The following is a 22,034-nucleotide window of genomic DNA, read 5'->3' on the forward strand; positions in this document are numbered from 1 at the left end:
ATTTCTTGTATACCGAATTAGAACCGATTTTGCATAGTTTTGGTTCAATTTGATTTAATTTGTTGGTTTTGTTTTGGATACCGCAGTACTGATGCTATTGAGTTAAATACGAAATAATTTTGCTGAAAAGTAAAAAACAGATCCAGCACACACAAGTAGGTGAGAAACAAACAAAACAAAAAAAAAACCTCAATAAGAGCAATAGTGAAGCAATTTGTCCACTAGAGATCTCTCGAGGAGCCAAAAAGTTTGAGAATTTGCAGTCAGTATGGGCTACTGCTCTGTTGTTGTCTCTTCTGGGCCTTGAAAGGATCTTTTCTTCTTCAGCTCACCTTTTTAGTACTACTATAAACCCAGAAAAAAGAATCCTCTGTTTCTTCTGTTCCTCAATCATTTGTTTTCTTCTAATTATAATTCTTCTGGAGAAATCTCGTCTCTTTTCTTTATCGCCATGGCTCTCTCAACTCCTCTTTCTCAGGTTTATTTAATGTAGCTATTATTATTACTCTTCAACCTCTTTTGTTTCTCAGGTTTATTTAATGAAAGTTTTGGTTTTTGATTTCAGATGTCCGTTGCTCTTCCAACTGGGATTGATGGGTCGACTCGATCTATGATCAAGGTGAGCAAAACCAATCTAGATTTTAGATTACTCACTTTTGTTGATTCAGATGCTTTAGATGGTCCTGAAATTTTTTGTCTTTTGGTTTTTTTTGGTGGGTTTAGTTCTGATGTCGACTTGTAGTGACCTTTTTTTTGTTTTGGTTTTAATGTGAAGACTTGTAGTGAACTTGGTATTGAAAAGGTTCACTCTTTAGAACTAGAAGATGATAAAAACTAGATCTTGCATCTATTCAGAAACCAAATTGGAATCCTTTGTGGAGTTTAAAATATATCTTTGGCATCTCATCCAAGTGGAAGGAGGAAATTATAACGTTGACCATTTGGTTCTGTATCAGCTGCAGAGTCAAAGTTTCACTGAGAAGTCATGGGGTCCTCGGCTGAGACTAGATTCTAAATCTAGAAGCTTTAGTGTGAAGAAACGGTCCACAGTATGTATGTCACTTCAGCAAGCAAGCAAATCCAAAGTCTTGGTTACTCCTCTAGAACTTGAAGATCCAAAAGAGACTCCGTTGAACTTGTACAGGCCTAAGGAGCCTTACACAGCAACTATTGTTTCGGTTGAGAGAATTGTTGGTCCGAAAGCACCTGGAGAGACTTGCCACATTGTTATTGATCATGATGGTAATGTTCCTTACTGGGAAGGACAAAGCTATGGAGTGATTCCTCCTGTAAGTGATTCTAACTCTGTTACCTTTCTGCCGATAAATGAGTTGCTCCCTCGTAACATTTGCTGTATTCTTGATTTTTAGGGTGAGAATCCCAAGAAACCTGGTGCACCTCACAACGTTCGCCTTTATTCGATTGCGTCAACAAGGTATGGAGATTCTTTTGATGGGAAAACAGCTAGTCTGTGTGTCCGTCGAGCTATTTACTATGATCCAGAGACAGGAAAAGAAGATCCTTCCAAAGCTGGTGTATGCAGTAACTTCTTGTGCAATGCCAAACCTGGTGATAAAGTTAAAATCACCGGTAAGTTTATGTGTTTTACTGCTATGGAACCCCTTCTTTTTGTTGAATTTTTCTGGTCTAAAATGTTTGATATTGTTGATAGGTCCGTCTGGAAAGGTAATGCTGTTACCTGAAGATGACCAGAAAGCTACTCACATAATGATTGCTACTGGAACCGGAGTTGCTCCATACAGAGGATACCTACGGCGTATGTTTATGGAGAACGTTCCTAATTTCAAGTTTGATGGACTCGCGTGGCTATTCCTTGGTGTGGCTAACTCAGACAGTCTTCTCTATGATGAAGAATTTTCCGGTTACCTCAAGGACTATCCAAAGAACTTCAGGTACGACAAAGCGCTGAGCAGAGAAGAGAAGAACAAGACAGGAGGGAAGATGTATGTGCAGGACAAGATTGAAGAATACAGCGACGAGATCTTCAAACTTCTGGACAATGGAGCTCATATTTACTTTTGCGGGCTTAAAGGAATGATGCCTGGGATTCAAGATACGCTTAAGAGGGTCGCTGAAGAGCGAGGCGAAAGCTGGGAGCAGAAACTCACTCAGCTCAGGAAGAACAAGCAGTGGCATGTTGAAGTGTATTGAGTTAATAGTATTAGTCTCTGTGGTTTTTAACATTTTCTGCAACTGAATAATCGTGTCAATTAATGAACACAGGGTAACTAAACTACAACGCTGCAGCAGATGAAACAATCAAAAAAGTCCCAATATATCTTTCCTCTAATTTCAACTATTTCCAAGAAACAAAATAAGCTAATTTTAACATAAACAAAACACAAGAGGACACAAACCAAACACCAAAGAAAATAAAGAACACAAATTTAAAAGAAAAACAGATGCCTTTCCTTCAAGAGAAAGATTGACTTCACGATCATCCGCCTATCGAGGTCTTCCTGTAGTACCGTTTGCATCCCTAGCAAGTCTATCAGCTTGACTTCCCGCAAACTTTTCTCTGTAATGGTTCATCTCTTCCTCTTCCAATTTCTTGAACAATGTTTGAGGTGTTCCAATCCTGTGACTAGGAGGCAGAAACTCCCAAAGTCTACTTGCTTGTAATACCTCTCCTTTCTCGTCCGAGAGTGAAAAATGTGGTGGCAAATTTAGCTGTTTAAACACCTACAAAATACAAGAGAGATAACACTAATCACGCTTGGCATGCTACTAAATCTAAACGGGGAATCAACGTTTCTGAAAATATATATAACTGACCTCACGAGAAAAAGATGGCATGAAAGGTTCTAATAAACGCGCAAGAAGGTGTACTAAACCAGCTGCAGTTCTTATAACAACTGCACATGAAGGTTTGTCTTCTTTGTAGAGTTTCCAAAATTTGGTATCCTGCAAATATGTGTTCCCTGCTTTCGATATAGTCATTGCGATATGAAGCCCTTTCTTGAGCTTAACCTTTTCCATAGCTTCAACATATTCTTCCACCAATGTTCCAACGTCTTTAACAAGTGATCTAGTAAAATCATGAGATTCAGGATCAGTAGCATCAGGAATGACAGATCCATAACCTCCTTTATCTTCAGGCTTTGCTAGAAAACTCAGAACTCGATTAACAAAGTTTCCAAGATTACTCAACAACTCGTCATGAAGCTTTGTTCTCAAATCGTCCCATTTAAAATCTGTATCAGACTTCTCAGGCCTGTTGGTCAGCAAGTAGTATCTCCACACTTCGACAGGTATATTTGTATCTTTTACATCATTACCAAACACTCCAACACCTTTACTCTTAGAGAACTTGCCGTCTTCGTAGTTTAAATACTCAGTCACACTAACTGTCTTCATCATAGTCCAATCTTCACCAGTTCCAAGCTGCGCTGAAGGAAACAACACAGTGTGGAAAAAGACATTATCTTTCCCCATAAACTGATAAAGCTCAACATTCTCAGGATTCTTCCACCACTTCTCCCATTCAGATGTGTAACATGATGTTATCGAAACGTAACCAATAGGAGCATCAAACCAAACGTAGAAGACTTTTTCTTTATACTTCTCATGTGGAACTTGAACTCCCCACTTTAAATCCCTTGTAATGCATCTTTTCTTAAGCCCCTCCCTTTCGCTTTCGTTTTCATCAGATCTAGACACGTCCTTAAGAGATGCATCTGTCGTTTGAATAGCATTCCGACTCCAAGATCCAGTAACTGATGTCTCTTCAACATACTTTTTCAACTTATCTTTTAGCAACGGAAGCTCAAGAAACAAGTGGTCCGTGTCTCGAAATCTAGGTGTGGTTTTACAAACCTGTTTGACAAATCAATCACTATTAAGAAAAGCCAAATCAACAACACAAATCATAAAGGAGTACTGAAGCATATATAAACTCACCTTACACCTAGGATCTTTAAGCTCAGTAGGATTCAAAACCTTTCCACACTTTTCACATTGATCTCCACGAGCAGAATCATAGTTACATTTCTCAGTTGGACAAAAACCTTCAACAAGACGATCAGCTAAGAACTTCTTGCATGTATCACAGTAAGGCTGTTTCATAGTATCTTCTGAAATCCACTCGTTTTCCCACAGCTTGTTGAAGATTTCTTGGCAAACTTTTGTCTGTTCAGGAGTTGAAGTCCGACCAAACATGTCGAAACTTATATCAAACCAATCATAAACTTGTTTATGAATTGCATGGTACTTGTCACAGATCTCTCTTGGTGTACAATTCTCTTCTAAAGCTTTTGTCTCTGTTGCAGTTCCGTATTCATCTGTTCCAGATATATATATCGCGTTATAGCCACGAAGACGACAGTATCTAGCATAGACATCAGCGCTTAGAACACAACCAATGATATTTCCTAGATGAGGTACGTTGTTGACGTAAGGCAAAGCACTGGTGATTAGTATATTTCTCTTGCCTGGGATTGGCAACTTGGGGACGATCTTGCCGTCTTCTTCCATGGCGAAAGAACAAGAACACAAGCTAATTAGGGTTTTCCTTTTTCTTTTCTCTTGAAGGATTAGAGAGAGATTATGGAGAAAGACGAAACAGAGGTTTTCTCTTTTCTCTTTAGTGGGGTTACTCATGGTGTTACTCTTGTTAAAAAAATAATAAAAATATGAGAGAGAAAAGTTAAGAGAGAGTAATCGTTACTTGCTGGAGAATTTTGAGAATTCTTTGAGAAACGGTTCTTTACAGGTGTCATTCATTTATTGGCATATATTTTTAAAAATAAATAATAAATAAAAATGTGTAATAAAAATAATTTTTGTTTTGTTTTCTGAGCAATCTTTACCGGTTCTGGATTAAAGATGGTCTAAAATAGAGAGTGTACTCGGCTCGGTTCGGTTCGGTTCGAAGTTTTCTAATTTCTACACGAAAGAGCCACTAATTTTGGGTTGGTTTGCATTTGAGTTTGGTTCAGTTCGGTTCCGTCAATGAAATTATAATAATAAAATTAACTTTATTATTATTATATTACTAAATTTTTATATACGGTTGATGTCAAACTTACTCATTAACAAAATCGTGATATGTGTTACTTATATCGATAATATGTTGACATGTATCATGTTAATTCTAAATTTACTAACACATTAAAAAAACTAAAAATTTAAAAGTAAAAGTTCTAAACCTATTGTTGAAAAGAAATCTACTAACTATCAATATTTGTTTATTCTTTTTATAAAATTATTTTATATATTTAAATAATCTAAGACTCATATATTATCTTACACATTAACAAAATCGTGACACGTGTTATTTGTGATCAATAATATGTTGACATGTGTCATGCTAATTCTAAAATTACTAAAACATTAAAAAACTAAAAAAAAGTAAAAGTTCTAAAACTATTGTAAAAAAAAAGAAATCTACTAACTATCAATATTTGTTTATTCTTTCTTTTCTAATATTTTATATATCTAAATTATCTAAGACTCATATATCATCTTGCTTATAATTTTCAATTTTTATTTTTATTATGTCAAGTTAACTTGATGTCAAAGTTATTCATTAACAAGATCATGACACATGTTACTTGTATTGACATGTGTCAATTCTAAATTTACTAAAATATTACAAAAACTAAATATTAAAAAGTAAAATTTTTAAACCTATTGCAAAATGGAAATCTACTAAATATCAATATTTGTTTATTCTTTTTTTTTTTTAAATATTTTATATCTCTAAGTTATCTAAAGACTCATATATCATATCTTGCTTATAATTTTTAATTTTTAATTTTTATTATGTCAAATTAATTATCTTTCAATTTCTCAAATTTTATTGGGTTGGTAATAAAATTGTAGATATTGTTTTCTTTTATCCACAACATTTTTTGAGTAAACAATTTTAAGGAAATACTTTAGTGCTTATACAAACTGTCACAGACAAATTTTAGCGGTGAAAATAAACTATGTCGGATTAAAAGTAAATGAACAAAAATTGGTTTAACTTATTCACAAAATCATTTTATAGGTGGCGATAAAAAGCAAACTTTAACAATAAAATATATTTCAATGTAAGAACATATTTTTAGTGGTAAAATATATAGTAAAATTGTACGTGTATTCTAATTTGACGAGTTAACTCCATGTAAAACATGAATAATTTGCGAAACATTTTTGAAATTTGATAATATTAGTCCTTGGTTGACTAGCTACTCATCTGCTTGGTCCTGGGTTTGACCTCCTGTAATAATATTCATAATGATTAATGTTTGAAAAAAGTTTTGGTGGCTGATAATGTAGCTTTAAATTATTGTATTGTAATGATTGTAATTATAATTTTAAAATATAAAAATATAAATAAGTGTATTAAAGTAAAAACTTATCTCTAACTAAGAATATTTATATATTTATTTTTGGAAAATATATTATATTCTTNGAAAAAAAAAAAAAAACCAAACAGACTAAGGTCAACCAAAGTGATGGTTTAGAGAATGGAAATGCACAACTTGGTGATCAAAGAAGACTCAAAGTAAAGAAAGGGAGAATGCATACCTGAGCTTGAGAGAACGACACAAGCTAGGTGTTGGAGAAGCAGAGATCAAAGTAAAACCAGAAGGAGGGTGCTCACTAAGAGTGAAAGGGAACAACAACTGGTTAGAAAGAGAAAGATCAAAGCTGAAACCAAACAGAAGAACAAGAGACTGCTCACCACAGAGGGAGCAGCAGGAGGTTGGAAAGACAACCAAGAAGAAAACGTGAGACAGCTCAAACTTGTAGGAGACAGTGATGAAGCCACAAGACTGAACTGGTTCCTGCAAGGGAGAGAAGCATTGGTCAAGAAATTGATTAATGAAGAAAAACAGAGGAGAATGCAAAGAAAATATGTCAAAGAGTTGACAAAGAAATTCGCAAACAGAACAAGAGGATGGCTGGTTGAAGCAACTAGCAGAGACGTGAGAAAGGAACTCACGGAGGAGGCTTGGAGAAGGCTGGCGGGAGTGTGAAGAAAATCAAGAGCCTAAAGAACAAAGAAAACCAATTTAAGAGATTGGCAACAACAGCCGAGAGAGAATAAACGGTGAAAGAGTAGCAGAAGCAACAAGATTAAAAGCCTTGAAGAGGTAAGAAAATTGTTGTTGTGTGATAAACAGAAATTCACCAAGAGGGAGCAACACAGAAGAGATTGTGAAATCTGTCAAGAAGTGGCAAAGAAATTCGCAAGAGAAAATCTGGATCAATGGAGATTCAGGTCAAGAGGGAGAAGAACTAGTTTGGTAATGAGCTATGCTGACATTGTGAAAGAGGAACCATGGAAAATGGTGATGTCAGACAAGAAGCCAAAGCTAGAAAAGAAACAAAGGAGAGGGAAGGAGTTACCTGTCTGCGGACTGTGGAGAGCATAGAGTCTACATGAGGAAGAATCGAGATGGTGATGGGTCGACTCACGGGAAGAGACGGACGTGAAGCATCAAAGATTTTACTCCCAAGCACCTGCAGAAAAGAAAGGATCGATTGAGAAGAATCGAAGCAAGAGGGAGATGGATTCAAGAGGGAGATGAAAAGAACTTCACGCTGGAAAATCAAGAGGAAGAAGATTGATGTGTGAAGATTCAGAGCTAAATGGAGATCGATATAGCAAACTCACCTGTTAGCTTTGCTGATGTCGTGAGAAGATTCGTCCAAGGGATGAAAGAACTTTCCAGAGAACAACCAAGAGCAAAAGAGAGAAGGGTTTCAAATCCCTAATTTAAAATTTTGGGGATTAACCAAATGAATCAAGAGGGAGTGTTGGAAGTTGATTAATTGGTTAATCCTGCAAGTGGAGTAAACAAAGAGAAGAGTAAGAAGAGGATGAAGAGAAGAAGAAGCAAAGCGGACAAGAAGATGAAAGTGTCGTGACAGCGAATGAGCAAGAGTCAACGACAAGGGAAAAAGTCAACAAGGAAGAAGAAGTTGGACTTGTGTGTTTTGTAATAAGATGTTTGGGCCATAAGTGAATTAAGCCCAATGTATTAAGTGGGTTTGGTTGTTTGTAGCATAGTAATTAGGTTAAGAGGAAGAAGTAGTATAAAAGAGATGTAATGTTGTAAGTGAATATTATCCAAGTTTAACAATGTAGTCTTTGGAGTAAAACCGCTTTTTATCTCATCTCTAACAAACAAACCAAATCTGAGAGATAGAGAGAGCAAGACATCTAACCTAAGAGAGGTTAGAAGTAAGAATTCTAACAAAAGCACTTGTGATTAGTATATTTCTCTTGCCTGGGATTGGCAACTTGGGGACGATCTTGCCGTCGTCTTCCATGGCGCAAGAACAAGAATACAAGCTAACCAGGTTTTTCTCTTTTACTTGACGGATCAGAGAATATGGAGAAAGAAAAAAAGATTATGGAGAAAGAATATGGAGAAAAAAAGAATATGTACTTGTTGACAAAAAAAAAATATGGAGAAAGACGAAACAGAGATTTTTTTCCTAGCTAGCAAATTAAACCTTATTTTATATTGTGTGCCCTAAAAGAGAGATTATTCGGTTCGGTTCAAAGTTTTCGATTTCTAAAAATAAGTTTTAGGTCAATAATCGGATTGGTTTGATTCTGTTCGGTTCGAATTAAACAAAATTATAGAAAAAAAAACTAAATAAAACTAACTTATAATACTTTTATACATAATCTCTATATATTAATGTTTTAATGAATTTTATTTAAATAGTTATGTTAGAAAATTTACAGTATAGATTTTTTAACACCTGTATTTTTGTATTCTATTTAATTTTATACTATTAAAACTCTTGTAGGATATGTGAGTATTTGATTTGCTGTTAAAAAAATTATATAATTAATTGCGATGGTGCAGTTCCCCGATGATTGGCTTGCTTTCTCGAACCTGCTGAAAAGATTTCTCTTTGCTCCGTTCTTCTTTCCCTTCCTTCACCTTGACCAGGTTCCCTCGTGCGTCCAATGTCAGGACAAATTGTCTTGCATCATTGAAGATCTCGGACAAGGAGGATGAAGAGTGATGTATCAGCAGTTTGGTTCAAAGATCTTCCTAGCATCACTCTTCATCCTCCTATCCACTCTCTTTGGACCTTTCCCAACCTTAACCCCAACTCCTTTCTTAGACACAACCAGTTCTTTCTTAGGCTTTCTTGTATAGCTTATCTATCATCTTGTCTTTTGAACAGTTTGATGTATCCGCTGTGTCAGATATTGTGTTTTCCTTCTTCTTCACTTAGGAAGAGTGGAAGAAACTTAGCATACATAACATATATATGACTTTTCTTGACATAACAAGCTTTGTAAGTCAGAGGCAACGAGGCCTATGCATGATTATTATTAAGTAACTACATACGTACTAGATTACTTCCACGGATGATGGATCCATATCCATCAGTCCTACTAAATCCCAAATGAAATTGAGACAAAGAGTTATTTAATTACTACATATATAGTGGTAAACTACTTCAATGGATCCTTGAAGCTTCATGCCTCTGCCTCTTTGATTTCAGAATCAACACTCTCCTTGGTCATTTTTTTGCTTTCAAGAAACTCAACAATACCCTTAAGCGCAACATCCGGGTTCTTGCTCACCATAAGCTGCTGTGTGATTTCAGCTGGAGTTGCTTTCACCTCACGGAACATCTTCGCAATAGGCTCAACCAAAACGTGTTCTTTGATGTTGAGATACAATGCGGCGAGTTTCTTGAAAACGGCAGGCGTACAGTAGTCCATGAGAATATGAACATCCATCCTTCCTGGTCTCAACAATGCTGGATCGAGTTTCTCCTTGTGATTCGTGGTGAATATTATGATCCGTTCCTCTACACAGCTTGACCACAACCCGTCAACAAAGTTAAGTAGACCAGACAAAGTTACCTGATCCAAAAAAAGACAAGAATGATCAGAACACAAAAACAGAGAAATTAAGCCGAGAGATAAAGTAGTTTAGTGTACACTCCATGGAACCTGGGGATCCTTCTTCTTCTTCTTCTTCTTCTTCTTCTTCATATCCTGAAGATTCTCGTCATCTTCTTTATCCTCGTTTCTAGCATCTGCTCCAGCACAATCAATATCTTCCATGAGAAGAATGGAACGGTTCTGAGTCATAGTGAGAATCTGTCTAAGCATTTCATCATCTTCAACACTCTGAATCTGAAGATCATAGACATTAAAGTTCATGTAGTTAGCAATTGCAGCAACAAGCGACGATTTCCCGGTCCCAGGTGGACCGTAAAGAAGATAACCACGTTTCCAAGCTCGTCCTACGGTTTTGAAGAAGTCTTTCCCACTGGAGAAAGCGTCTAGGTCACTGATCAATGTATCCTTGAGCTCAGGTTCCATTGCTAGGGTATCAAATGTCGTGTGATGTTGAAAAATTGCTGATTGCCATTCGTGACGTTGTGAATCGTAGGTGTAGATTTTGAGATTATCTCTGTGTGTCAATATCTTCATCGATGACTTGGCGATATATGAGAAGTAATCCGACATAATCTTGTCTCTAAACTCCTTCTTACACGTCAAATGAAAGTACCTGAAACCCCAAATAAAACATCAGTTACAATTACCAAACACAAAACAGTCAGAATACGAAGCATACAGAAAGTACTTACACTCAGGTTAGAAGACTACAATTGAAAACGGAAAAATAAATTTTAAAAGTTAGGGATCTGTATTGAGAATTTAATGTCTAAATTACTAGCTGATTACATAGTAAGCGTAATTAATTAGGCACACAAAAAAAACCTAAATTTTTAAGGGTTACTTATGAGAAAAGTTACCGTATCTGTTTACTCTTCTGGAAAGGATTAGTGTCAGGGTCTTTCTCAGAGTGAAGAGTCCATTCAAGAGGAATCCCTTCGAATTCATCGGTGATTTTGGCTTTTACGGGTATTCCAAATTTGGGTTTAGCGGTCGGATTATTGAGGTTTCTGGAACCGACGAGGAGACTCCCGGTGGAGATTCTTGTGAGAAGGGTCGGCAGGTAGACTTGGGCAGCACGGAACATCTGATTCGGGACTAAGTCGCTCTTTTCTTGGATGATGAACGTGAAATTGGGGTTGAAATAAGTTGAGAAGTAGTCTGTGAATTTGGAGACGATAAAGTCACGGATCTTGGTGGGAATGATCTCACGGAGAATGGTTTTGAAGAGCATAGTGAAAGCGGAGAGAGATGTGTAGATGGAGAAAATTGCAGAGAGGGAAGGGATTTTAGTAGAGAATCTCGACGCCATTGTTATCAGTTCTCTCAGGTGGTGAAATGAAGATGATGGTGTGGATGATTAAGCAAGTGAGTGGTGGGTGTGTGTATTTATTAAGAGAAAACTTCAGGAGCAAGTTTTCGAGTTACTGTTCTTAGTAACGGGGAGGAAGCTTACAGAGTAACTTCGTGCTTTCCTCATATGGAATGAGATGTTTGGTTGGTAAAGCTTACAAAAAGGGATACATATTAAGAAACGCGTTTTCATAAGGATTACTATATACAGAAACAGCTGTAATTAAGGCTCTTAATTTAACTACGACGCTGCAAACAGAAGTGTATTTACTTACCATCAAGAGCCCCACCAACATGTGAGCTTTTGTCTTCAACTGAAAATATGTAAAACCAAGNATGAGAAAAGTTACCGTATCTGTTTACTCTTCTGGAAAGGATTAGTGTCAGGGTCTTTCTCAGAGTGAAGAGTCCATTCAAGAGGAATCCCTTCGAATTCATCGGTGATTTTGGCTTTTACGGGTATTCCAAATTTGGGTTTAGCGGTCGGATTATTGAGGTTTCTGGAACCGACGAGGAGACTCCCGGTGGAGATTCTTGTGAGAAGGGTCGGCAGGTAGACTTGGGCAGCACGGAACATCTGATTCGGGACTAAGTCGCTCTTTTCTTGGATGATGAACGTGAAATTGGGGTTGAAATAAGTTGAGAAGTAGTCTGTGAATTTGGAGACGATAAAGTCACGGATCTTGGTGGGAATGATCTCACGGAGAATGGTTTTGAAGAGCATAGTGAAAGCGGAGAGAGATGTGTAGATGGAGAAAATTGCAGAGAGGGAAGGGATTTTAGTAGAGAATCTCGACGCCATTGTTATCAGTTCTCTCAGGTGGTGAAATGAAGATGATGGTGTGGATGATTAAGCAAGTGAGTGGTGGGTGTGTGTATTTATTAAGAGAAAACTTCAGGAGCAAGTTTTCGAGTTACTGTTCTTAGTAACGGGGAGGAAGCTTACAGAGTAACTTCGTGCTTTCCTCATATGGAATGAGATGTTTGGTTGGTAAAGCTTACAAAAAGGGATACATATTAAGAAACGCGTTTTCATAAGGATTACTATATACAGAAACAGCTGTAATTAAGGCTCTTAATTTAACTACGACGCTGCAAACAGAAGTGTATTTACTTACCATCAAGAGCCCCACCAACATGTGAGCTTTTGTCTTCAACTGAAAATATGTAAAACCAAGACGAACCTGTGAATCCCGAAGCTGATTTGTGTCAATGACTTTTAAGCCTTAGTAGTATGTTTTAATCGCTCTGGTTCATTTATGTTTCATCATGTGAACTGTGAAGGTGCTTTTGGATTCATAGAATTTTTTTTTTTTTTTTTTTCTCTAACGGCTAATAGTGAGAGTTAATTATGTATGGACTAGCACCTAATGGATAATGTTTCTTTTTTTGTTGCAAAAATATTATAAAAAAAATGTTACAAATCGTTTCGATCGTGGGATATATATTTTTTTTTTTGTAGAAACGATCGTGGGGTATTGAATCCTAATTTATTGCCACTACATTTCAGCATTAAAAGTAAAATTAAAAAGGTAACTAAATAAAAACTTTTTCTATACGCCAACAACAAAAGTATATTAAAGTATAAGAAAATACATAAAAATTTATAAATGACGGCATAATTAATATAAAACCCTAAATGACGGTATAAATAGGGTTCCAAGGTTAGCCATATATTCGTGTCTTCTTCAGAATGTGAGTAGCATCCATCGGATGATATTTGGGTAATTTTCAGTCTCTGTATTATGCGGTTTTGCTTAGATTGGATATTTCCTCTGTTTTTTAATTTATAAACCGCCCTGTTACTTAGGAAAGCATTAAACTTTGAATTTCATAAGCTTTTAATTCTTCTTTTTGAATATTTTTGGTGTTGTTTCTCAAGATTACACAGATTTGAAAATGTAATAATTTGAGTCCAGGTCTCCTCATTGCTGATTTGGGTTTTTTTTTTCAAATTTCTCTGTGTTGACAGAAAAAAAAAAAATCACTGGATTGATTGAGAGAATACAATGGACAGGATCAGTTTCTTGCCGGATGATTTCTTGTTGCATATACTTTCATTGCTTACCACAAAAGATGTCTTGAAGACAAGTCTTTTGTCGAAACGTTGGCGGAATCTTTGGAAGTTGGTTCATAAACTCGAGTACACCGATTATACTAAGAACGCTGCTGATCATGCGAGGTTTCTGCTGTTTGTGGACAGGTCTTTGCTATTAAACACGGCTCCAATATTAGATAGTTTATCTTTCAAGTTTGATAGGCAATGCAATGACGTAGATATCGGATTTTGGGTTAGAATTGCGGTGGAACGAGGTTTACGCCATTTCGATTATTATCCTTACGTTCTTCAGCAGCCTAGCAAATTACCTCAAAGTTTGTTTACTTGCGGAACACTCGTGGCACTCAAACTCAGCAATGTGTCGCTTGCCGATGTCAAGTTCCCTGTTAGTTTCCCGTTACTCAAAGTATTGCACCTTCGTTGGGTGATTTACTCTGATGATGAAACCCCTCAGAAGCTTTTATCAAGCTGCCTTATTCTTCAAGAGTTGATGGTGGACCGTCAAAAGAAAGATAACGTAACAACCTTTCCTATCACGTTGCCTTTACTACAAAGGTTAATCTACATTGGAGAATCTAATGACGAGATGTTTGAGTTGAATGCTCCTTCTTTGAAGTGCTTAGAGATTAGAGATGTCGGTTACGAGTGTATGATTGAGAAAATGCCTGAGATCGTGTCTGCAAATGTGGAGGTTATCTATTCTAATACCGATGACATGCTTGGTTCTCTTACATCACTCAAACGCCTCTCGATATGTTACCCTCAGAGGTAGATTACTAAACACTATTTTGAAAACCAAATTACATAGTTTTTTTTTTTAATTAGTCTTTATGATTCTATTTGCAGTCGCCGTTTCCTACTGGTAAAATATTCCATCAGCTTGTAGAGTTGGAGTTCTGCACATGTGATTCAGAATGGGATCTACTTCTGTCTTTTCTCACACATTCTCCAAAACTACGAGCTCTCAAACTCAGTGAGGTAAAACTTTTCGGACTTCGCTTGGTTATTTCAGTCTCATCTATAATCGTTTTAGTACTGGTCTAATGATCTCTATATATATATATATATCCTCATCAGAGACATGGCTGTTGTTTTGGAGAATGAGCGTTACATTGGGATGAGCCAAGTTCTGTTCCTGAAACGTTGCTGTCCGGACTTGAAACTTTGGAATGGAGAAACTGCAGCGGATGGAATGTAGAGAAAGAACTCGCAACGTTTATCGTTTAGAGAAACATTCTTGTCGTTTAAAGAAAGCGATTTTCTCACCAGAAGTCACTAATTTGGAGAAGAAACATGGAATGCTCATAGAGTTGGCTCTTTTGTCCAGAGGTTCAACGACGTGTCAGCTCGTCTTTGGCTAAAAGTCTGAAACCAGCTGGTTCAGAAGCAGTTATGAAAAACAAAATTAGCTCTAAACCAGTTTTATTGCATCTCTGAAAACCAGTTTGCTCTGTTTCTACATGGTCAAGCCTTTTCTTTTTTGTTGACTTTAGCCTTTATTTGTTTTTAGTGCTAAAATGATTTTACCAAGGGATCACATGCATGGTTGTCTTTGTCTCTTTTTTAGTCATCGTGAATTTTATCGATAAAACTATAGTGGAATACATGATATGAATGATGTGATGATACAAAAGCTACCAATTTTATATTTTTGCTAAAGCCTCTAGAGTCAAGCTTTTGTCTTCAACTGAAAATACTAAAGCCTCTAGAGTCAAGCTTTTGTCTTCAACTGAAAATATGTAACGAACCTGTGAATCCCGAAGCTGATTTGTGTCAATGACTTTTAAGCCTTAGTATATATGTTTTAATCGCTCCGGTTCATTTATGTTTCATCATCTGAACTGTGAAGGGCTTTTGGATTCATAGAATTGCTTTTTTTTTCTAACGGTAAAATAGTGAGAGTTAGTTAAGTATGTATGGTAGCACCTAACGGTAATCATATGATTCTTTTTTTGTTGCAAAAATAGTTTTTAAAAAAGGTTATTTATCCCATATAATTTTACAAATCGTTTCGATCGTGGGATACTCTTTTTTTCTGGTACCTAGAAACGATTGTGGGGTATTGAATCCTAATATATTGCCGCTACATTTCAGCATTAAAAGTAATATAAACTAGATTTTATCCCGCAGGACAATAGTTTTATAATAGAAAAAACTAAATTTTTTAAAATTGTATTTATTTGTTAATTTTGTTTCTTTTGTTTAGTGTTTAAGATTGTATAATTGTATTTCGATTGTTACTTCTCAAATTTGACCAGCTATATACCACAAACACGACGAGACAATTATTTACAGTGGAACCTCTATAAATTAATATTCGGTAAATTAATAATCTCTATTAATTAATAAATTTATCCGGTCCCAAGTTGGGACTAGTGTAATTTTGGATACTAATCGATAATATAATAAAATAATATTTTTTTTGAAACTTCTTTGTAAATATATGGTCCCATCAATAATATAAATTAATAATTATATAAAAGTATCCAAATATATGTATATATCTACACATTAATTTTTATTAGAGTTTATTTTTAATATTTTTACTATATAAAAAATTTTGAGTGCTATCTTCAAAACATGATGATTGTTATTTTCATTGTAATTGATTTTATAAAAATATTAGTTATAAAGATTAAATCTTATATTTAATATTTTATTACCAAATTAGGAAATTCTTTCTATAAATTATTAATTTATCGATGAATTAAAACTTCTATAAATTAATAAAATTTCATGGTCCCGACTTTATTAATTTATAGAGGTTTTACTGTAGTTATATTTATAATAATGTTACATTTTTACCGTATTAAATTTCTTATGGTTATAAAAATTTTAATTTTTAGTACTTTTTAGATTTAACCCGTGAAAGAATTATTCTTACATAATTCTATTTTTGAATTTTTAGTGTTTTTAAATTTAACCCGTAAGTTTAATGTTTTTTAGATTTAACCTCTGAAAGAATTATATCCGTAAAAGTTATTATGCTGTATACCACAGATGAAATTATATTATAAATACTATAATTTATTAGATTTAACCCGTAAAATAAATATTTTTACAATTTTTTATCAGCATATTAACAACCATTAAAGATTTTAATTGTTCATATCAAACAATATAGTTATTATTGAATATTAGAGTTTTTAAAGAAAAAATTATTGTATATATATTTTGGCATATGTTATTAAGTATAATAAATTTCTATATATATATATATATTGTTTTAAGAAATTATAAACCAAATTAGTAGACATTTTTAGGAATCTAATGGATATTTTTTTGTTTGTAATTTTTAAGGATTAACTTTGTAATAAGTAGAACACAAAATATATTTCAAAAATGTTAATATAAATTCGAGAATTTGCTATCATATGACTATTTTTTTCTCTTATCACGAACAAAAATAATAATTATACATTCTAAATTATTTTTTTTGGATGTTATAAAATGAAGTTATCTTCATACTTTAATCTCTTTGCCGAGAGATTTAATTGTATAAATCTTACATGTTGATAACCAGCCAAGGAAAATCAAGAAGACAAAAAGATAATCAAATCCATATACATTTGCGATGACATAACTAAAAAAAAAAACATTCGACCAGTTTACAATACAATTATGTCAAACGGAAAATTATGTTAAAACGTAACCTGTTACAAATAAAAATTAAAAGAGGCCAAGCAAGTGTTAGAACATAGATAAATGGTCTACACAAACCATTTCCAGAAACTCCAACTTTCAAGAGCTAAATCAAATACTTTAACAAAAAATAAAGTAAAAATCTCTATCAACTAAACCCATATGAAAATAATTGAGACATCATATATAACCAGTTATAATCTGTTGACGTACAAACAATAAAAATGTCTAAATTTCAGAAAAAAATAATATAGAGTAAAGAATTTGTCTATTACAAGGCATAAAGTTTGTTTGTTTTGTCGAAAGATAATTGTTTTTATGAGTTGGTACATTTTAGTTTTATAGTGAGAGGTTTATTTCTACAGTTTCTTATCGATGATAGAAATACGTTTGATGTAAAAATTGGTGAGCAAGTATAATATATTGGAAAATTTGACAATTATGTTTAAAATTATGTTTAATCAGTTATAATCTGTTGACGTAAAAAAAATCTGACTTGAGTACAAACAATAAAAATATCTAAATTTCAGAAAAAATAACATAGAGTAAAGAATTTGTCTATTACAAAGCATAAAGTTTGTTTGTTTTGTCGAAATATAATTGTTTTTTGGAATATTTGCATTCTAACACACTTTTCTATAAAAATGTTGTATTTTAACACACTTTTGGACCACCACACACTTTTTTATAGTGTTTTACTTTCTTACCCTCTAACTCTCTCTCTCCAAACACATTACTTCTCAACACCCATCTTTCTCTTATTTTTTATTTTTACTCTATTTTCTTTCCTTTATCTTTCTTTCTCACCTTCTCTAACTTTCTCTCCATTTCCAAATAATTTTTATGTTATTTGTTTATCTTACTCCCTTTCTTTGATATATGTGTTTGAATAATCTTGAGTAGTGGATAACAATATATATATATTCCTTAGCCACATTTATATCTTTTTAAAATTTTGCATTTTGATATATTTATCACCTACAAAATCAAATCCAGATGCTTATATGTTTATGATTATTTAGTTTCATGTTCAATATATATAATATCATCCATCAAATATTTTTCATATGTTATTGATCATCAATTTTATGTTTTATAGTAAAAAAATCTTCAGATTTGGCTACATTTGTTACAATTACTATGAGATTAAATTTATGATCTAAAATTTAAGATTTAGGTTTTAGGGTTTAGAGTTTTAGAGTTTAAGGCTTAGAGATTTAGGGTTTAGAGTTTAGTATAGGATATAATGAACGGTTTCATGCTTAGGTTTTTAGGGGATATGATGAGGTTAAAATTGTTTGGTAATTAACAATGACTAATTCACCAAAACACAAGTAGTTTTTAGTGGACGTGTATAATTTAGCGTCCACGTGGGCTTGATTTTATGGACATGTAGTTTTTAGTGGACGTGTATAATTTAGCGTCCACGTGGACTTGATTTTATAGACATGTAGCTTTTAGTGGACGTGTATAATTTAGCGTCCACGTGGACTTGATTTTATGGACATGAAAAATTAAAATCGTTTGATAGTGTACCATGACTACTTTACTAAACCACAAGTTGTTTAACTAATTAGGTATTTATATGTTTTTTTTATATGGCGAACAACATCAATGAATTTGGAAATTTATAAAGAATGTAATGCAAGAAGTCAAAAATTTGCCTTAATTTAAGGTTCAGGGTTTACAGGTTGGGGTAGGTCAATTTCATGTTTTATAGTAAAAGATCTTCATATTTGACTACATTTGTTAAATTTTCTATGAAATTAAAGTTATGATTATGGTTTATGATCTAAGGTTAAGGTCTATAGTTTAGGATTTAGGTGTTAGAGTTTAGGCTTTAGGATTTATGGTTTAGGGTTTAGGGTTTAGGGTTTAGAGGTTTTGGGTTTAGGGTTTAGGATAAGATATAATGAACGGTCTCATGCTTAGTTTTTTAGGAGATATGATGAGGTTAAAATTGTTTGATAGTTAACAACGATTGTTTCACTAAAACACAAGTAGTTTTTAGTGGACGTGTATAACTCATCATCCATGTGGATTTGATTTTAAAATAAGTATCCACATAAGTATCCCCAAATAAGACATTAGTATCCACATAATAAGACATTTTTAGCATCCACATAACAATTAACAAATAATATTCAACTATAATTGGATAATTAGGTATTCATATATTTTTCTCTAATCATCCAAAAGTAAGTATTCATCTATATATGTTAACCATCCACATAATAGCGAACAATTATTCAAATATAAATAGATAATGTATAACTAATCAGTATCCATAGCACCTCATCCACATGATGGCATCAAATTTTCATTATACAAACCTAGTTTTTAAGATACAAATACAATCCGCTCCATACAAATTAATGGACACCAATTTTGTAAAGAAATATTGTCTACATAAACAATACATAATGAATACCATTAGAGATAGAGGTTTTTGGTTTAGAGTTTAGGATATGATATGATGAACGGTTTCATGCTTAGGTCTTTTGGGGATATGATGAGGTCAACATATTATGATAGTTAACAATGACTACTTCACCAAAACATAAATAGTTTTTAGTGGACGTGTATAATTCATCGTCCATGTGGACTTGATTTTAGAATAAGTATAGTATCCACATAATAAGAAATTTTTAGCATCCACATAACAATCAACAAATATTCAACTATAAGTGGATAATATGTATTATAATTATTCATTTTAAATATATTAAAATGGATCTTAAAATGTAGAAAAAATAAAATTATAATGAATGATAAAAACAAAATCAAAAAAATATGTCATAATAATTAAATAAAGTGATTACAAAGAGAGTAGGAGAAAAAAAAAAGTGAATAATAGAAAAAGAAAATGTGATGAAGGTTATAAACTTATATGATGAAGGTTAAAATAGTCTAGAAATTATGTGAAATTGGCAAAAAGTGTCCCATGGACAAAAAGTGTGTCAAATGAACATGCTTTCATAGAAAGTGTGTCTCAATGCAAATCTCCCTTGTTTTTTATGAGTTGGTACATTTTAGTTTTATAGTGAGAGGTTTATTTATATAGTTTCTTATCGATGATAGAAATACGTTTGATGTAAAAATTGGTGAGCAAGCATAATATCTTGGAAAATTTGATAATTATGTTTAAAATTTGGATAAGAGTAGACAATATTCCTTAATTTTTGTGTATGTGTATAATTAGTTTCTTCTATTAGCTATATTTTCTCGATTTTGTTTATAAGAGTCATACCAAATATCTATATATACATTTTTGAAGTACAATTTGTGTTCTATCCTTGAAGTTTAACTTATTTTAAAACTTATTTACATAATTGATCCTTAAAAAATTGCACAAAACAATAATTTAAATCTGGCAATTCAAAGTCGAGTACTCAATTAATATATCTATAAAATGGTTACACCAATTTGATTCCTAAAATATATCTTCTAAATTTATTTCTATTTTTCTAAATCAATTTTTGTTTATACTTATATAATCTTTATATTTAACATCATATTCCTAAATTGATATCTCCACTTCATTGCTATTTTCCTTTATCAATTAAAATATTACAATCATTGCTTATAAATAATTTACAATCATTGCTTACAAATAGTTTAAAATACTATATAATGTGATTATATAGCAGGACGGGTTATAGACTTGACGGGTTTAGCATTACTATAAATTTAAAATATTAAATTTGATGTTAAAATACGGGTTAAATACTCATTTAATTATTTTGTCAACACTACAAATAATAAAATATTATACATATCAAATCAAGGTAATTTAACTAAATTCTGTAAAACAATTAAATCATTAGCAAAATTGTGTCTTTATCATATAATATCTTATAAGTTACCTATTATGTATTTTATTATTTATATTAATAATGAACAATCCAAATACTACTTAACTAAATATAACAAACAAATAGAAATTCAAATTTGATTATATAAAAAAAATTGTCCCGCGGTATACCGTGCGTTAAAATTTAGTACATTTGAATTCGAAATATTCCTTACCTTAGCATTAGTTAATATTCGATATATATATATATACATATATGACCGTAATATTAAATAAAGGAACTCTTACCATATTATTTGACTAATCAATTTTGTTACCATATATTAGTTATTGTTTTTTATGCAATGTTGTAGGGGTTAATATTGTAAATAAAATTTAAATAAACATAACTAAAAGGGTATAACACAAAATGTACTTCAAAAATGTATATATATATATATATATAGGTAACTAAATCAAAGTCAGTTATAACTTTTGGCTCTCGTGTTTATGGAGCGACACAAGACAGATTGAAGTCGATCCTCAACATACCAAATCATGGTGGAGGCGGTAAATATTTAAGACTTCCAGAACAATTTGGTCGAAAGAAAAAAGAAATGTTCACCTATATAATTGACCAAGTGAAGAATCGGACTTCTCATTGAAGCTCAAGAACTTTATCACCTGCAGGAAAGGAAATAATGCTCAAATCAGTTGCACTTTCGATGCCTGTTTATGCAATGTCGTGTTTTAAACTGCCAAAGGGTGTCACTTCAGATATTGAAACCTTACTAATGAATTTCTTGTGGGAACGAAATTCTAAACAACGTGGTATTCCATGGATCTCATGGTCAAGGCTAAAACACTCTAAAAAGGAAGGTGGATTAGGTTTCAGGATATAGAAAAGTTTAATGATGCTTTGCTTGCTAAGCAAGTCTGGAGATTGCTTAAATTTCCTAATTCATTGTTTGCAAAAATCATGAAAGCACGCTATTACCAAGATGATAGTCTCTTAGATGCAAAAGAACGCAAGAACCAATCTTATGGATGGTCTTCTCTACTGCATGGACTAGAGCTGATTAAAAAGGGCTCTCGTTTTCTAGTTGGTGATGGTAAATCTATACGTCTTGGTACTGATAATTTCTTACCAGGACATCCCCCCACGACCGATAACAACTACGAATGCTCAACATCACAATAAAACATCGGATATTTTGATTCAAGAAATTGGGAACTATCGCTCTTGGGATTTGAACCAAATAGAGTCTATATCCATAGTAGAAGATCAA

The 22,034-nt window shown here is 33.3% G+C and overlaps 3 protein-coding genes and 1 pseudogene across 5 annotated transcripts; 2 read left to right on the plus strand and 2 right to left on the minus strand.

Moving 5' to 3' along the window:
* On the plus strand, positions 144-2,317 carry LOC104715784 (ferredoxin--NADP reductase, root isozyme 1, chloroplastic). 2 transcript variants are annotated; one of them, XM_010433164.2, is made up of 5 exons: positions 144-478; positions 566-619; positions 957-1,289; positions 1,371-1,590; positions 1,673-2,313. In XM_010433164.2, exons 1-5 carry the CDS (start codon positions 452-454, stop codon positions 2,170-2,172), a joined length of 1,134 nt encoding a protein of 377 aa, XP_010431466.1. In that variant the 5' UTR covers positions 144-451; the 3' UTR covers positions 2,173-2,313. The 2 variants fall into 2 exon arrangements, with proteins under 2 accessions (XP_010431466.1, XP_010431473.1); XM_010433171.2 differs by having other exon boundaries at positions 150-478; positions 963-1,289; positions 1,673-2,317.
* Positions 2,467-4,494, minus strand: LOC104715773 (methionine--tRNA ligase, cytoplasmic-like). Its single transcript, XM_019229674.1, has 3 exons — positions 3,922-4,494; positions 2,797-3,837; positions 2,467-2,703 (listed from the first exon to the last, which is right to left on the minus strand). The coding sequence occupies exons 1-3, from the start codon at positions 4,492-4,494 to the stop codon at positions 2,467-2,469; spliced, it is 1,851 nt and encodes a 616-aa protein (XP_019085219.1).
* On the minus strand, positions 9,219-12,093 carry LOC104715799 (AAA-ATPase At1g43910-like). 2 transcript variants are annotated; one of them, XM_019233756.1, is made up of 3 exons: positions 11,602-12,093; positions 9,947-10,511; positions 9,219-9,856 (listed from the first exon to the last, which is right to left on the minus strand). In XM_019233756.1, exons 1-3 carry the CDS (start codon positions 12,051-12,053, stop codon positions 9,464-9,466), a joined length of 1,410 nt encoding a protein of 469 aa, XP_019089301.1. In that variant the 5' UTR covers positions 12,054-12,093; the 3' UTR covers positions 9,219-9,463. The 2 variants fall into 2 exon arrangements, with proteins under 2 accessions (XP_019089301.1, XP_010431478.1); XM_010433176.2 differs by lacking the exon at positions 11,602-12,093 and adding an exon at positions 10,759-11,250 and having other exon boundaries at positions 9,220-9,856.
* Positions 13,261-14,831, plus strand: LOC104747652 (annotated as a pseudogene).

Source organism: Camelina sativa, chromosome 2, assembly GCF_000633955.1.
Source record: "Camelina sativa cultivar DH55 chromosome 2, Cs, whole genome shotgun sequence".
Classification (NCBI taxonomy): domain Eukaryota; kingdom Viridiplantae; phylum Streptophyta; class Magnoliopsida; order Brassicales; family Brassicaceae; genus Camelina; species Camelina sativa.